Raw genomic sequence first — 18071 nt, 5'->3', positions numbered from 1 at the left:
TGATTCCATTCTTACGCAAAGAATGGAAAAGAAAACACTCATGAATGTGGATGTAAGAATTCTAAACCAATACTACCCAGTCAGATCCAACAATGAATGAACAAATCATGATCAAGTTAGGTGTATTCCAGGCATTCAGTTGATTAATATTAGAGTTCTATTAATAGAATTACCACATTAATTACAGATTAAAAAGGAAAAGTTATATTATTTCAATAAAGATTATGAAATTCAACATCCATATATGACATTAAAAATGTCTTCATGTATTTAAAAAACAGAAGCTTCATTGGTTTGTTATGAGGCGTCTACAAAAGATATCCAACAAACATAGTTTATGGTGAGACATGGGAAGCACCCCCTTTAAGGTTAGGAATGAAACAAAGATGTGCACTCCATCATGCTTTCTCCCTCCTTTTTAGCATTGCACAGAGGTGTGAGTCAGCTCAGTGGTGGTCAAGAAGAAGAAACAGAAGTTTTAAGGGTGGGAATGTTAAATGGTGCAGCTGCTGTGGAAAATATGTAGTGGTTCCTTCAGAAATTAATTACTGTATGATCCCATAATTCCACTTCTGGGCATTACCCAAAAGAATTGAAAGCTAGTACACAAAGAGATGGTTGTACACCACTGTTATAGCAGCCTTATTCACAAGAGTTAAAAGGTGAAAGCAACTCAAGTGTCCATCAACAGATGAGTGGATGACCAGGTGGGGTCTATACATGTAATGGAATATTATTCAGCCTTAAAAACCCAGGAAACCCTGTTCCATGCTACAAAGTGGATGAAACTTGAAGACTTTCTGCTAAGTGAAATAAACCAGTCACAAAGGGATAAATACTGTATTATTCCACTTATATGAGATACCTAGAATAGTCTCATTCATAAAGACAGTAGAATGGGGGATTACAGGGGCTTGGGCGGGAAGGGGAGTTAGTATTAATGGGATGGAACAGAGTTTCAGTTTGGGAAGATGGAATCATTTTGAAAATGGATAATGGAGATCGTGCACAAAACCTGAATCTACTTAGTGCTACTGAACAGTACACTGAAAAATGGTTGAAATGGCAGATTATGCATATTATACCATACACTTTTAAAAGTTCTAGGGATTCCAAAGGAAGAAACAGAGTCACTACTATGTAGATGTTATTGTTGTCCATAAACACTGCTCTCCTGAAGCCAGCACCTCCTACTAAGCCCAGGCTCTTTTATTACCTATGGTTTCTGAATGGGGATGCTTCAGAGACTATATGTGAAATTATGTATCATTTTTTTCTGAGAGAGAATAAACAAGCTTCTATTATGCCAGCAATTTTCAACTAGTGTGCTGCAAGAATTTTTAAAACATGCAATACTTGACTATTCAGTCAAGGGCACTGACCTCTTTTCCCTTAGGTTGTCAAATAAAAAAAATGACTACAGCCAACAAGCAATACATTAGTTGTCTGCTGTGAATGAATCAAAATGTTTGGTGTGCTGCATAATTTTAGTAACTGGTTAACATGTGCCATGAGAGGCAAAAGTTTGAAATCATTGCATTATACTGTCAGAAGGGTCTGTGACCCACAAAACTGTAAGAGCCATTCTGAGTGGACCCTCCTATACTGTTCATCTCACACCCCTTACCCCCACCCAGCAGCTCTGTAGGAATGCACAGGCTATGACCAGACTGCCTATCAGTAATGCACTTGGCCTTTATTTGCCTCCCATGTCATTCCCACCTTCCTCATTCCTCTCTCCCCACCCCACCACTTTTTCTTTCATTCACTCAGTTAATTTAAATATGATGTGAAGTATATTCTTGTATCTTCACTGATTTCATTGGACAAGGTTTAATTTTTTTAAGACAGGCAAGGCTCTGTAATCAACCAAACTTCAGGGGTTTTTCTATTACACTTCATTTTGTTACCAGTAGACTGTCTGGAGTGCTGGGGAGTCTCCCTCATTGGCCAAGATGGTGGCAAGGGGACATTCTTACACTGAGCTTGTGGAAAGCTGGAAATGTCAATGGATAGGGACTGAGCTCATAAAAAGCTAGCAAGATAATTGGATAGGTAAAAAACCTCTCCCCCACTGGCACCAGATTGGGGGTTGAACCAAGGGAAGGGAGGCACATGCGCTAGAGAAGTCAAAATGACACAGAGGGAGGTACTAGACCAAAGAGGTCTGTGAGTCCAGATTGGGGAAAGAAGAGATTGGTTGGGAAGTTGACCCACCCTAAATATTTGAAAGTTTGGGAAGTTGGTCATTTTGAGTAAGCACCTGGTCTGTCCATACCCAAGGTAATATAATGCCAGGGGAGCCAAGCTCTCCTGGTTGCTCATGACTTGTACTCACACAGTGCACCTTGCCACTCTCTCCATGGGCCACGTGGCCCTAGCAGCCATGTGGTCCATGGCCCCCAGGGTGGAGTCTCTCTGTCTTGCTCACCTGGTGATGCACTTGCTGGTGCATTCACATGCTCTCTCCTGGGCATATGCAGCCTTGCAGCCCTAGCAGCTGCATGGTCCATGGTGTGAGGGCTCTACATGCAGGCTCCTGGAGAGACCCTGAAATGAACAGCATCCAAGAACAACCTAAGCTACCTGGATGGGGACTATGACCACTTAGCAGCTGTCTGTGAGCTCCAAAGGACTGCACTTTAAATTGGAGCAGGAACTCTAGACACTGGCTTTTGTCTTAGTCTTGCTGAGGAGACTGGCTTTGAGACAGGGGTCTGCCATTCTCCCAGGTTACACAGCACCTGAATAAAACTTCTCACCTTCCTTTTGCACCAACATCTTTCTCATGAGTGTGTTTTTTGTGGCAACAGGCAGCTGAACCTATGGATTTTCTTCATTCACTTACAATTTCTTGGACAATAACATTAAACAGGTCCAGCTCTAGCTCGGGGATTGGAACCCAGAAAGCCTAGATTTGTAACCTTGAACAATGTTCAACTAAAATTTCTTGCTGGTTTCATACATTGCATTTAATGTGGACTAAATTTTAACAAAAGGAGACCCCTGCTGAGTCCCAGGGTCAGGTTGGGGGGTGGTGAGGATTCTTGGGTTACACTTGGGATGATAACAGAGAGAGGCTTCTCAGATAGCACTTCAACTTTAGAGACATCTAGGTACTGAAAACTGTTGAGGGCTTAATTTTCATCCAAATCCGTTCTGAGACTTTTTAATGAAATGCTTTTATTGCTACTTTTAGAGAAATGCACTGTTAGGTACTTGCATAAAATATCAAAAAGCATTTATAATCATCATTTTGACGCCTTCTTTCTGGTCATGTGAAGTGGGCCAAAAAGAACTGCTGAAACAAAGCACGACAGAAGCACACTTGTGCCAGGCATCATGAAGAGGAAAGAGGTCTGCTGCTGGTTTCTTGTACACATGAGGCAATGGTTAGTAGTCGTCATAATTGACGCTGGCTCCATGCCGAAAGCTGTCTGGGCTCCGGGGACCAATGGCAGCATCTTCATCATAGTGTCGGTGGTGGTAATCATAGTAGTCGTGTCCGTTCCGATCTCTGTTTAGCCAATAGGTGACATCATCTTCAAATTTCTGGAGGCGAAGAGAGAAAACCATAGAGGGAGGGTTTAAGGGCACACACACTCCTGATCACATCTTACCTCTGACTTTCTTGGTGGTGGTTTTTCTTCAATGATTAACACCTCTCCCTAAGAATGAGTCTTTCTTATAGTATTCCTGTGCTCAGAGGTCATTCCAGCTGGCTACAGAAGACTGATAATACATTTTCCCCAAAGGAGTGCACATCTATACTCATGAACACTTCTGTCATATGAAAGCTTCTAAATGTATCCCACATGTTAACATTTTTCTCTTTGGTAAATAAAATGGACATCTGCCTCATACAGTAACAACTTGGCCTGACCCCTGGCACCATACATGTCTTAGTGTGGCAGACACTGTCTTATCTTCTTCCTGTCCCATTTTGGTGCCAGGCCCATTGTAGTGCACATAGTAGATGCTTAATAAATGTTGGCTAAATTAAGCCAACATGTGGCCAGTCACGGGACTGTCACAGTACAGCCACAGGGCAGGTTATTTGGGGTACTCCTGACGGTAACTCCTTTATACCTGTGGGGTTGCTTAGAGCATGCACAGGTGCCTTATTCATTCCACAGGCACTGATTCAGTGGACACAGCATGTCAGGCCCCGAGCTGGGCTCTGGAGGGCCACCCAACCCAAGTGAGACATTCCGTGCCTTCAGGAAGCCTACAGTACCCGAGAGACACATATGAAAACAGTTGCACTTAATAAAAATAAAAGGGAAGAAGGACTGTAGATGAGTGAGAAGTGAAGAATGACATTCAGGTTTACAGTATGGGAAACAGGTCTTTGCTATTAACCCATTTTTAAAGGAGAAACTAGGTTTTTGTTGATGGTGAAGGTGCATGATGAATTTGGATTAAACTCTCACCTGTCAATGCTCAGGACTTGGTGAGAGATTTGGTGTAAGGGCAAAAAAGCAAAGCAGACAAAGATAGCCTGGGGAGGTTGGAGTGTGTTTAGAAGTTTGGGCTTGGGGCCAGTTTTTCTCAAAGTGTGGCTTGTGTACCACTGCTTCCAAGTCTCAGGGATGGTATAAAATGCAAATTCTCAGGTGCCACTGCACACCCCCTGGATAGAATTTTCTGGTGGTGGGGTCTCAGGAATCTATTTTTATTTTACTAAGCCTGCCAGTGAACACTGATAATCGAGAACTCCTTGAGGATGGAAGCCCGGCCTCACCCACAGTGGAGTCTTGGTGGCCATCCTCTCTGGGTGAGCAGTGAGCCGACAGTGCCAGGCTGATGAGGAGGACTCAATGTCTGTCTCCATTTACTTAGCCTGGGGCACCTTTGGAGCCCTCTCCAGCCTCTGCCTCAGAAAGGAGGACAGTGACCTGCTTCCCAATACTGTAGTTTTTCCCATAGCGAAATAACTCTTGGTCTTTGATTTTTCTCAATTTAGAATCTTGTTTGAAGTTTGGCTTGAAATAATTTTTTCACTAAAATTTTAAAATGTTTTATGACTACAGAAAAAAATGCAGTCTCATATTTTACAATCTGTATGTAGGAGGGGGACAAAGAAAAAGGGAAGTTGTAATTCCATTGCCAAAGACAGCCACTATTGACATTAATATGGATTTCCTCCTAGAGTTATCTGTGCATATCTAGTTATTACAATCTTTCTTGATCCTCCTTTATTCTGTTTTTGTTATCAGACATTATTTTAGCCATTTCCCCATGTTGAACCCTTTTTTCACATTCGTTTTTTGTTGTTGTTGACACTATTATAGGTGTCCCCCATTTCCTCCCTTTGCCTGCCTCCACCCAGCCCCTAGCCCCCTCCCCTGGCCTTCACCACAATGTTGTCTGTGTCTGTAAGTTCTTTGGTTAATCCCTTCACCTTCTTTCATCCAGGCCACCCACCCCTCTGAGATCTATCAGTCTGTTCCATGTCCATGCCTGTTTTTATTTTATTCATCAGTTATTTTGTTCATTAGATTCCACATATAAGTGAGATCATATGGTATTTGTCTTTCTCCGACTGGTCTGACTCCTCTGTCTTTCATTTCACTTAGCATAATAATCTCTAGGTCCATCCATGTTTTGCAAAGATGGTAAGGGTTCCATTTTTTTTATAGCTGCCTAGTATTCCATTGTGTAAATGTGCCACAGCTTTTTTATCTGTTCATCTACTGATGGCACATGGGCTGTTTCCAGACTTTGGCCATTGTATATAATGCTGCTCTGAATGTAGGGGTGCACTTATTCTTTCTGACTGGTGTTTCAGGATTTTTAGGGTATATTCCCAGAAGTGGGATTGTTGGGTCAACAGACAATTCCATTATTAATTTTTTGAGTAAACTCCATACTGTTTTACATAGTGACTACACCAATCTGTATTCACACCAAGAGTGCACAAGGGTTCCCTTTCCTCTACAGCCTTGCCAGCACTTGTTGTTTGTGAATTTATTGACGGTAGCCATTCTGGCAGGTGTGAGGAGATACCTCATTGAAGTTTTCATTTGCATCTCTCTGATGGTTAGTGACCCACACCTTTATGATCAATTAATATTTGGCAAAGGAGGGAAGAGCATACAATGGAGTAAAAACACTCTCTTGGGAAAACTGGACAGGTACATGCAAATAAATGAAACTAAACCACCAGCTTACATCATACACAGCAATAAACTCAAAATGGACAAAAGACTTAATTGTAAGTCTTGAAACCATAAAAATCCTAGAAGAAAATATAGGCAGTAAGATCTCAAACATCTCACATAGCAATATTTTTGCCAATATATCTCCTAGGGCAAGGGAAACAAAAGAAAAAATAAACAAATGGGGCTACATCAAACTAAAAAGCTTTTGTACAGCAAAAGAAACCATGAATAAAATGAAAAAGGAACCCACTGTATGGGAGAACATATTTGCCAATGATACATATAATAAGATTTAATTTACAAAATATATAAAAAACTCACACAACTCAACACCAAGAAGACAAACAATCTAATTTAAAAATGGGCAAAGGACCTGAATAGACATTTCCCTGAAGGGGACATACAGAGGGCCCATAGACATATGAAAAAATGCCCATGTTGAACTGTTAATACCCATTTTCATGAACTGCAAATACTGATAATCAAAGAAATGCTAAGTGCTAAAAGATGATAGAGCATTTTCATCTATCAAATAGGTAAACATTTTAAAGTTTTCAGTGAGAATACCAGATGCTGCTAGGGATGTGAGAAAATGGTGCACTCACACGTGACTTACAAGAATGTGCAATTTGGCACTGCTTAACAACCCTGAAATATAATTCCACCTTTGCCTAGCAACTCCCCAGGGCAGAGTGCAATAGTAAGTGAGACACAAACTACACACAAAGATGCAAATAATAGCACCTGCATTTTGGGTTGTTGTGAGTGTTAAGTAAGTTAATTCATGTAAAAACTACAGTCATTCCTGGTGCAGAGTTAGGCTATAAGTTTTTAGCTATTTGCACAACAGAAATTATATTTGAATTGCAAAACGCTAATCTGGGGAACCACTGATATGTCCAGTGGCTGGGAATGAGGAGGATGTTACCACAGGACTGTAGGTCCACTTTTTATGCAGCCATTTAAAATGGTCTCTTCAGGTCCCCAGCCCATTTTACAACTGAATGCTTATTATTCTTGAGTTGTAAGAGTTCTTTACATATTTTGGATATCAGCCCCTTATCAGAGGTATTGTTTGCAAATATCTTTTCCCATTTGGTTAGTTGCCTTTTTCTTTGGTTGATTTCCTTTGCTGTGCAAAAGCTTTTTAGTTTGATGTAGTTCCATTCATTTATGTTTGTTTTTGTTTCCCAATAAATTTAACTTTAAAAATAATGTCTCTAAAGAGTTTGTTTTCACCTATTGCAGTTATTCATATACACCCTTGATTCACAATATGAATCGTGGGCCCATTTGGAAAAACACTTCTTCTGCTCTCTTTGGAGATGCCACCCTTCTTCTGCCCCCAGGCTAGGGTGGTGGGCCAGCTCGATGCTCTTCACGCTAAACCTCACACACTGTGCTCCTCCCGAGCCCCACACAGCCCTGTCAGTCACTCTGCCAAATTCTGTGCAGCAGAGTCCCTCACCCTGGTCCCCAGTTGGAGGCTGCGATTACAAAAAACTTTTCCCTGTAATTTGGTGAATATGTCCACTCACATTACCTGGACACATGAACTAAACCATCTTCTGCAAAGGCATTGACAAATTATCCCCTAAACATCTGCAAAGACCCATTTCTCATTAAAAGTCAGTTTTCATCTCTTTCCACTGTCTTCGTAGGTCTTTGCACTGATCTTGTTGTTTCTGACATTTTTTGATGTAAAGCCGAAAATGTTTGGGGGAGGTTGTGAGTTATTTTAAGAACACCCATGCAAAACTGTTAAAATTGTTCCTAAAAAAAATCAGATTCTCAATGAATCTAAGTTCCAGCCAATTTGACAGTGACCTGTCTGGAATTCCGTTTCCCAAACGCGTTAGAAGGGATTCCCTTTCGGACTCACGTGATGGAAAATTCCAGCTGCCGTCCTTATACTGATGGTCACGTGACCCAAAGCCTGGATCGCTCTTGGTATACAGTGGGGCTTGCACTTTTGGAGCGAATAATGAAGCCTAATTTTTTGTGCCCTGCTTTGCCAAGCTATAGCCCTGTCTCCCCACCCACCACCACACGCACACTGTCCCGTAGGAAGCCAGGCCCAGCAGGAGGGCACACCCACCGCCTCATCGAAGCCCATGTAGAGGAACTGCTGGTACCACTGCTGGACCTCAGGTCGCGTCCGGTGCCACAGCTGCCGTCTCTGGCGCTTCAGAGGGCCTAAGAAGTCTTTGGCTCTGCTCTCATCAACAGCCACGTCGGTTTTCTTTGGAGCAGGTGCTGAAATGAATAATTCCCACCCCCAAATTCCTTTTCTTTTGTTGTTGAGGTGAATCACTATTATACATCCCATCCAGTGCTACACGGGCAGGATGATTTTGACTCAGCTTCATTTGTACATGGGGTCCTTGTTAGTAGGCTCTCTTGTTACAGTCATGTAAAAGAGCACGGGCTGACCTTCAACTTGTCAGGCTCAGGGTAGAAATGAAATTCAGCTCATTGTCTCCAGCCACTCGCCATGCTCAGACCCTAGGCCTCATGCTAGGGTGGGTGGCTTACACCCTGGGCTCTGTATTCGACAAATGACAGGCTGTCTAGTGCCACCCTGGTGCATACGCAGTGTACATGCAAACTAGAGAGCACTGTGCTTGCTTAGGAAACTGAGTGAAAAAGACTGGAATGATGAGCCCTGAGGGGCCCAGACCAGGCCCAGCCTCACGGTATGGCAAGTGCTCAGGGCAGATCGCTAGAACAGACAGTGCTGCCTTGGGCCACCATCTGGGGGCCTCACAGATCACCGATGAGTTGACTGAGTCTGGAAGTGTCCTGACGCTTGCTTTAACATGCTTCCTCTGCCGTCTCCCTGTGTGGTCTCAACTATTTGAAAGGTAGCACCTTGGTAGGATGTGCCCAGGGAAAGCAGATGTGCCACTGGCCTGCCCCTGTTCTCTGGCTTTGAGCCTGCCCCTCATCTGTAAAACTGGACTGACCTTCCCTGTCTCCACACTGTTCTGTAGGCTGTACAGGGTAATGGAAGTGCCCTATGTGTTCAGTGGCCATGGGGATAAACATGAGGAGGTTTGTTTTTTCACTCTTGGCTTATCTGTCTACTTCCCTCAGGGCCTGCTGCACTCTTTGGCACACAGTAGGTGTTCCATATGTATTTCTTGGCTTGACCTGAATAAAAGTTGAGGCTGTGCACCCAGGACTTCTGATTATCCTGGCAGTTTCCTCTCCAGCTCCACCTTTGTCAGTCTGGCCCTGCAAGACATTCTGTTACCAGGTTGTCCCCTGGGGAGATGGCTGGTGGCCCAGCATGGGAAGGGAGCACTTCGAGGAGCCTCAGAGACTGCAGAGGGACCAGGGCCTCATGAGCAGCTGGAAATACTGGGAAAGATGCTCCAGGAGTCCCCTGGCCCTGAGAGGGCCTGCCTATGTTCAGCACCTGGCTCCCTGAGGGGTGACTGGGAAGCGTGCAACTAAGAGCTTGAGGCCCTGTCAGGAGCTGAGTTGAACCTACTAGTAGAGTCCCTGCTAACTCAGAGAGACAAGAAGTGATTAAATGTCCATATCAGAAATGTGACCACACAATTTCTAAGGGACAGTTAACTTCTTAATTTTACAGGTAAAGATGAAAATTCCAAGAGGGAAAGTGGCCTTCACAAGACCATACCATTGGTCTGATGACAGCAGGCCCAGCTCACAGTGTGTGGCTCCCAGACTGTCCCATTTCTATGACACTTTCCTGCTGTCTACCACATTTATTTTAGGAGTATTTTCCACAGCAGGTGCTAGTAACAAAACGTTTTTCTGTTTGACCCTCCCTGCAATAGCTAACTGGATATGGACTACCATATAATACAAGACATGCGCACCCACCAACTGAGCTTTTCTGGGCTCCAGAGGATATGCTCTAAGCTTAGACATGTGCATTCAGTGGACACAGTAGCTCCGCTTCTTTTATTCCCGAGTCTACACTGACCACTTTCAGAAAACCAGCCTTCACACATTTACTGGCAATAATATTTATCTAATAAAATGTCACAGCACACACCCACAGAATAAGCTCTTTGTATCTGCCAACATTTAAGGACTAAACACATGACGGCTGCCCGAGTACACAACTGCGATGAGCACGTCCAACACCACCATCTCGCTTTAACCCTGTGAGGCACGCAACGGCCACCTGTTTGGGATGTGTTTACCTTCTCGTTTCTGAAGCATCAGCTTGAGTTTATTTCCATTTATGGCACCTAAAGGAATGAAAATAGAAGTCAGGTTCAGACTTGAATTGTACTTTTTTAATTTCTCAAATGCAAAAATCACTTAAAAAAATCACTGTGTGCCTCCATCTTGATTTGGCAACTTGATAGTATTATAGCATTTAAGGCTTGTTGTGTTCCCTGCTGTCCAGAAAAAGCAGTAGAGGCCGCCATGACTCAGACTGGTGACAATCACCATGGCTGACCAAGGGCATTCTGACACGAGCTAGTCCCTGGGAAAAGTGACATGTTCTTTCAGCCCTTCTGTCCTATTATGAGGGCCAGCCATCTGTCATATGTACCTTCCTGCCGACTTTCTCTTTTCACGGTATAGTGGGGTGGATGTGCCCCCCTCACCCAGTGCACGTCCACCTGAAACCTCTGAATATGAACTTACTTGGAAATAGGGTATTTGCAGACACAAGTAGTTAAAGCTCTTGAGGTGCTATCACACTGAACTTGGGTGGGCTCTAAATCCAGTCACTAGTGTCCTTATAAGAAGAGGAGAGGACAGAGAAGGTAGTTATCAGAAGACAGGGGCAGGCAGAAATGGGAGTTATGTGGCCACAAGTCAAGGGACATACTGTAGCTCTCCAAAATTCAGCCCAGTTTGTAGCTTGTTCTGACCATCTTATAATCAGGTATACCTTGCACTATTTGCTATTTTTAAAAGATTTTTTAAAGTATATTTTATTGATTTTGCCATTATAGTTGTCCCAATTTTTCCCTTTGCCCCCCTCTGCCTGGTACCCTCTTCTCTCCAGCAGTCCCCCCCTTAGGTCATGTCCATGGGTCATGCATGTAAGTTCTTTGGCTTCTCCATTTCCTACACCATTCTTAACCTCCCCCTGTCTATTTTGTTCCTCCTAATTATGCTTCTTAATCCCTGCACCATTTTTCCCTTTCTCCCCCTCACTGCTCCCAGCTGATACCCTCCAAATTATCCCCATACCTATAATTTTGTTCCTGTTCTGGTTGTTTGCTTACTTTGTTTTTTGTTTTTCTTTTTTTAGATTCAAATTGTTGATAGTTGTGAGTTTGTTGTCATTTTAATGTTCATAGTTTTGATCTTCTTTTTCTTAAATAAGTCCCTTTAACATTTCATGTAACAATGGCTTGGTGATGATGAACTTCTTTAGCTTTACCTTGTCTGGGAAGCACTTTATCTGCTGTCCCATTCTAAATGATAGCTTTGCTAGAGAGGGTAATCTCGGTTGTAGGTCCTTGCTTTTCATCACTTTGAATACTTCTTGCTTGCAAAGTTTCTTTTGAGAAATCAGCTGACAATCTTATGGGAACTCCTTTGTAGGTAACTCTCTGCTTTTCTCTCACTGCTTTTAAGATTCTCTCTTTATCTTTAACCCTTAGCACTTTAATTATGATGTATCTTGGCGTGGTCCTGTTTGCATCCAACTTGATTAGGACTCTCTGTGCTTCCTGGACTTGCATATCTATTTCCTCCACCAAATTAGGGAAGTTTTCTTTCATTTCTTTCAAATATATTTCAAATTTCTTGCTCTTTCTCTTCTCCTTCTGGCATCCCTCTGATGTGAATGTTGGACATCTTGAGGTTGTCCCAGAGGCTGATTATACTACCCTCATTTTCTTGGATTCTCTTTTCTTCTTGTTCTGATTGGTTGTTTTTTGCTTTCTTATGTTCCAAATAATTGATTTGATTCTCAGCTTCATCCACTCTACTGTTGTTTGCCTGTAAATTGTTCTTTATTTCATTTAGTGAATTCTTCATTTCTGACTGGATCTTTTTTACGTTGCTGTGGTACTCAGTAAATTCCTTGACTATCCTTATAACTAGTGTTTTGAAACTCTGCATCTGATAGATTGCTTATCTCCATTTTGTTAAGTTCTTTTTCTGGAGTTTTGATCTGTTCTTTCATTTGGGCCATGTTTCTTTGTTTCCTCATTTTGGCACCCTCTCTGTGTTTGTTTCTATGTATTAGGTGAGCTGCTGTGACTCCATATCTTGGTATTGTGGCCTAATGTAGTAGGTGTCCTGTAGAGATCAGAGGCACAGCCTCCCCTATCACCCAAGCTGGATATTCGAGGTGCACCCTTTTGTGTGGGCTGAGTACACCTTCCTCTTGTAGTTGAGGCTTAGCTGCTGTTGACAGATCAATGGGAGGATTTTACCCAGCTGCAGGGACTGGCTATGACCATGGACCATGAACCTCTGCCTTCAGCTGGAGGAGAATCAGCTGTGCAATGGTAGGGTGGTGGTGCTCTGAAGTGGTCTGTAGGTGTCCACTGGGTGTGTTGGCTCTGAGGTTTCCTGGGTGTTGCAGGCAAAGGTCAGCCCCCACCTGTGTTTTGCTCAGGGCCATCTTTTCTGAGCTATAAAGCAATCTTAGATGGCTGCTACTTGTGCTGGGATTGGAGATTCCCAGGTGAAGCCAAGCTGTGAAGCTAATCTGGCTGCTGCTAGTGCCAGGCCTGGGAGTCACTGAGGCCAGCTGTTGCTTGTTTGATAGGATTTAGGAATTTGTGAAGCGTGAATCAAGATCAGCCATTCATATGGCAAAGCAGCTTGGGTGGCCTATAATTTGGGTGGGGCAGAGTCCTTGGGGATCTACAAGGGGGTTCAAACTGTGTTAGGCAGGTTGATGGATTCTCAAATATGGTGCCAATCTGCCAGTTCAATGGCTCTGTGGGGGGAGGGCTCATAAAAGGGACAATGACCTCTGCTCGCACCGATGCCAGACATTTCAGCCTCTCCCAGTATGCCACTGGTGCCCTTCAAGCTGCCACCCTGGTGCTGCAGCTTAGAGGGAGTAAGTCTGAGTAGTGAGTCTGTGTATGGGTTCTTTAAGAGGAACTGCTTGAGACCCCAGTAGTTTCTTCCACCGACTCAATCCCTACTGGTTTTTGCAGCCAGAAGTTGTGCGGCACTTGTCTCACTGCCACTGGAACCCTAGGTTGGGGGGCTTGGTGTGGGCCTGGGCCTGCTCACTCCTGAGGTATTCCTCCCAAATTTTTATCCACCACACATGGGTAAGAGACCAGCCCATTCCCTGTCTGCGCCCTTCTTACCAGTCTTGATGGATGTGGTTTCTTTAATTCCATAGTTGTCAGACTTCTATTCAACTTGATTTCTGATGGTTCTGTGTGATGGTTGTGCTATATTTTAGTTGTAATTTTAATGTGGTTGTGCTAAGAAGCAAGATGTGTCTGTGTACGCCACCATTTTGACCAGAAGCCTCACTATTATTTTTGTTCACTTCTAAAGATGTTTCTATTCAGCCCAATTATTTCAGTGGAAAATAACATGTCTAGCCTGACAGAATACCCCACTCCATGTGGTGATCTGGTATGAGGACCATCAATGTCTCTTATCCTTAATTGCCATATTGTAAGGCTTTTCAAAGCCCCTGGGGAAAAGCCAAGCCCTGTAAGTACTGAGCCAAGTGTCTTCAGGGCCAAGGAACTAGTCTGGCCTCAGATAGACAGGCACTGAGATGGTGGTGCCTACTTTCTTGTGCAGGCACTTAACCTCCCTCTTTCCATGGACAGGCCCCAAACCTGTGTTTCTATCTGAAAAGGCACAATTTTCTGGGAAAAGAAGCCATAGCTTTTGCCCGACTCTCAAAAGAGTCTGGGATCTAAATAAGATTAATGACCTCTGCTTAAACAATTTACTAGGTAGTTGAGGGGGAGAAAAACCCCACACTTGTAGGGAAAGATCACAAATTGGATGCCCACAGCTGAAGTTTTCCTGCAGATGTGTTTTATTGGCATGCCAGTACTTATGAAATTTGAATTTGAACACCTCTGGGCCCACATCACTCAGCACACCCCATGGTCCATAAACAGCCAGTTCTAATTAGCCCTCTGTAAGCATCTGAATTTGAGTGATACCCAACTGCCTTTAGAATAGGTATTCCAGCTGGGGAGCTCAGTTTGGGAAGAATCTTTAGAGACTGCACTGAAGGAATGGAGTGCGGGTGGTAGTGCTCTCACATCTTCCATAGGAAGGCTGGGTGTCTGCTGGGCAGTGGGCTCAGAGAGTAGCACAGTGTGTGGCAGCCTATGGAAGAATTTAATGGTTTTCATTGTGTATGGTCTCATCAGTCTGCAATGATGTGATTGTTTAAAAAGCAACTGTGGCCCTGGCCAGGTAGCTCAGTTGGTTACAGCATTGTCCCGATGCACCGAGTTTGTGGGTTCAGTCCCTGTTCAGGGCACAAACAAGAACTAACCAATGAATGCATAAATAAGTGAAACAACAAATCAATCTCTCTCTCTCTCTTCCTTTCTCTCTCTAAAATAAATTAAAACAAAAAGAAATTACAATTTTAGGCTGCATTAATAACAGGGTAGCATCTTGCAGAAAGGAAGTAATTGTCCTGTCTCTGGTTTGTCAGTACTCTGATCAGACCACCCCTCTACTATTTGGTTCAGTTCACAACATCTGACTTTCAGAAGGTCATAGAATAATTGGAGCTTTGGTCAGAGGAGAGAGTCCAGAGAGGACAAGGGCCCAAATATGTGTTATATGAGAAAAAAGTAAAAGAATTTAGTTATTTAACCTAGAGAAAGAAAACTTCTGGGAGAAAAGCTATGGCTGTAAGGGGCTACGGGGCCATAGATTAGGACATGAAGTAAGGTTTCCAATACCTGGGCAGCCATGCAAAATTGGCACAAGTTGCACCAAGAGGTTTCACATCAAGAGTTGTTGGAGGCTTCTGAGCATAAATAAGCAGAGATGAGCACTTGATGAGGCTAACTTAGACAGGATTATTTAGAGGGCATGGCACTACTCTTAAAGGCTATACTTCCCTTCCAAGAGTCAATGAAGAAATCAATGGAAACATTTCTCAAAGCAGACAGGGATGTTCCTTGGCACTAATATTAGCATTCATTACTATCTTAACATTTGTTGATCTCCAACAACTCAGAGTAAATCCCTCCATCTGAAATGTGATCTGATATTGAAGTAGACATTTGGTTTAAGCATTTGTGATGAGGCTGCAATTTCTTGCAGCAAATGTGTCACCACTGCTCCAGATTTGAAGCCTCACCAATTCTAAGCAATACAACTGAAAAGCATGGATAAACCCTAAATCGTGAATTGTCACTGTTGCCACTGTGCTGATTACCACACACTGAACTGTGTGGACCAAAAAGGGGCCCATACTAAACCTGACAAGCTTGGTAAGCATGGTGTCCTTACAAATCCAGAGACTGAAAGTAACTACATATTATAGTCTGAAATTACAACTTCCTAACTAAAAGTGAGTTATGGCGGGTGGTCATGTCCTAGGCCAGTATCTTCCCTGACAAAGGTTAATTTTTACCTTAACCAAGCCTGTCTATTGTCTTTTTGCATCTATAATAACATACCTTTGGAATGTCAGAGCGATTTCCTTTTTTCTAGACCCCTCACTGCACCAGAGCAGAGACCACAAACCCCCTCAGTGTTATATTATCGTGTTAACTGTTAACTACCCTAGGTCCACAAATGTAAAGGAACAATGTGTCCATTTGGTTTACTTTTTATTCAATCCCAGATATTTCTCAGCTTTGCTTTTTCCCACTTCGCAAATCTATCATCAGTGGATTTCATGTAATCCTTTTACATCTCCTCCTTCAATTGTATTGTATAAAATAAATTGCAAAACTACCATTCTCTGGGGCATTTTCTCAATTCATTGAGATTTTGCTCCATGGCGATTGTTATCAGTTTGGCTTAAATAAACTTATATAAATTCTCTACATGTTTGGACATTTTTTATGTTGACAACTATAAATATTAACACATATGATTGAATACTGCACTAAATTTGTTTGAAGAAAAAAAAAGAACAAGTAAATAACCGTGATATTTTTTTTCTGTAGTATAGATTTTTTATTTTTAACTCCAACACCATCAATTACTATTTCTACACTGGATAATAGGCACTTTTGAATTTATCAAATCTACTTACCTGGTATAGATCTCCCAGCGGGTTCAGAATTGCAAGATGCCCCTTTGATCAATTTATTAATTAAGAAGGGCAATGATCTTTTTTTCCCATTAAATGCTTTTGGATGTCATAAAGAGCCACCTTTGGGACTCTACATAGATATAATGATATTCACTTTAAGTCACAAGGACTTTCACATTACAGCTCGATGATGATACTGTAATATTTAATTGACTCCTTTCACTGTGTTCTTGGTATGAATGAAATAAAGTATAAGGCCTGAAAAGAAATAACTTAAAGCCAATGCTCACTCTCTTTTTTGGAATGTGCTTCTTAAAATGGAAGGAACAAAGGGTATGGGACAGGTAAATCCTGCCCTGAGAAATTACTGATCAGTCTCCCCTGAGATTTGTCAGAACTGCAGCAACTCTCCCCACCTGAACAGGTACCCTGCTGTTCTAAGGACCCCAGCTCCAACCTCAGGGCTCCTCCCTCCCCTGCACCAGGAGCTTGGCTTTCTATAACTGCTTCGAATAAATAAAATACAGAGAGTGAGCAACCAAGGGAATCTTCTTGTCTGTCAGACAGTGTCCAGCTACTTTGCAGTGGGAAAAACACCAGCCTCATTTCACCAACAAGTCACTTCATGCCTTCCAGCCCCTGCTCCCTTAGCAGTAGATCTGGGTCACAGAGCCTCAGAGGCACTCGTGCATACATTGGGCCACTGGCAAACCACGCAGGATCACACGGGAAGGTACTGTTATCCAGACAAAACATGCTATTTCAGATTGCCTTTCTTAAGATGGGGTCTATGGACTCCCAGAGTTTAGATTGTCTGCACACTCACCAAATTGCTTCATTTTGGGCGTATGTATGCATATCATTACAGAGACCATTTCTTTGGGAATTTTCAACCTATTCACTGAGGGCTCCATGAAGTACAGAAGGAGAAGCATTTCTCGTTTCAGAGCAGTTTCCCTATATGGGATGTGAGGCCCGTTCATAGCTTTGCTACCTGGACTTGACCCAGCTGGGAAGTGCCTGGAAGGGAATCTCCGGGATGATGTATTTTTGGATCCCCTAAGTCTGGGGTCCAGGGAATGTGGGCTGGGGAGAGAGACATGTGCCCCACCGGATTCAAGCTCCCATTACCCCTTCCTGCATTACTTGGTCCTGAAACACTTCTTGCTCCTCTTTCCGGCCTCCCACCCTCATTTTCCCCCAAGGTTGTCAAACATCCCTGAGACCCTACCCTTGATCCTGGTACTCTGTTAGCTTGCCCAAGCTGCTCCTGCAAGTGCAAAACCACTATCACTCTTGGTCCTTCCCGGGATTCAAAATGGGTCCCTATGTCTCCACTCCAGCACCTATCTGCCTCCCCTGCTCCCTGCCATTTCCCCACTTACTTGGACCCAGGCACAGCACCAGGAACAGAGCCAGAGCGATCAAGGCCAGGACGGTGGGCCGCGTGGAGGAGGAGGTGGCCATGGCTGCACCCAGCAGGCAGGAGGGGAAGCACACCACTAGCGGCTGCGCAGGAGGACTGGCGTGCTGGAGAGAGGGGCGCAGGCGGGCCGGTGCTGCCTGCGTCCCTACCTGGGCGGGGCCAGTTGGGAGGGCGCAGTGCCAGCGGTCCACGGGCCAAGCTGCCCCAACGATCGCTTCTGAGACCTGCTCTCTGGCCACGGATGCTTGCGATGCATGCGCCACTGAAGATCACCTGGGGCATTGTGGCTGGTGAGGACCAGTGG

The 18071-nt window shown here is 43.6% G+C and overlaps 1 protein-coding gene across 1 annotated transcript; it reads right to left on the bottom strand.

The window, feature by feature from the left end:
- Positions 1-3015: 3015 nt before the first annotated feature.
- On the bottom strand, positions 3016-17863 carry ECRG4 (ECRG4 augurin precursor). Its single transcript, XM_045828437.1, has 4 exons — positions 17727-17863; positions 10346-10393; positions 8263-8420; positions 3016-3552 (listed from the first exon to the last, which is right to left on the bottom strand). The coding sequence occupies exons 1-4, from the start codon at positions 17806-17808 to the stop codon at positions 3394-3396; spliced, it is 447 nt and encodes a 148-aa protein (XP_045684393.1). The 5' UTR covers positions 17809-17863; the 3' UTR covers positions 3016-3393.
- Positions 17864-18071: the final 208 nt, after the last annotated feature.

This window comes from Phyllostomus hastatus, unplaced genomic scaffold (assembly GCF_019186645.2).
Source record: "Phyllostomus hastatus isolate PE091 unplaced genomic scaffold, TTU_PhHast_1.1 phas_scaffold_78, whole genome shotgun sequence".
NCBI lineage: Eukaryota > Metazoa > Chordata > Mammalia > Chiroptera > Phyllostomidae > Phyllostomus > Phyllostomus hastatus.
Note: the sequence above shows the minus strand (reverse complement) of the source record. Positions and strands in the feature narration are given on the sequence as shown.

Coding starts and splice junctions, on each gene's coding strand:
- ECRG4 (XM_045828437.1), bottom strand. CDS start 17,808: ATGGCCACCTCCTCCTCCACGCGGCCCACCGTCCTGGCCTTGATCGCT. Junction 10,394..17,726: donor GGTGCTGTGCCTGGGTCCAA/GTAAGTGGGGAA, acceptor TCATTCCTTTAG/GTGCCATAAATGGAAATAAA. Junction 3,553..8,262: donor ACATGGGCTTCGATGAGGCG/GTGGGTGTGCCC, acceptor CTTCGCCTCCAG/AAATTTGAAGATGATGTCAC.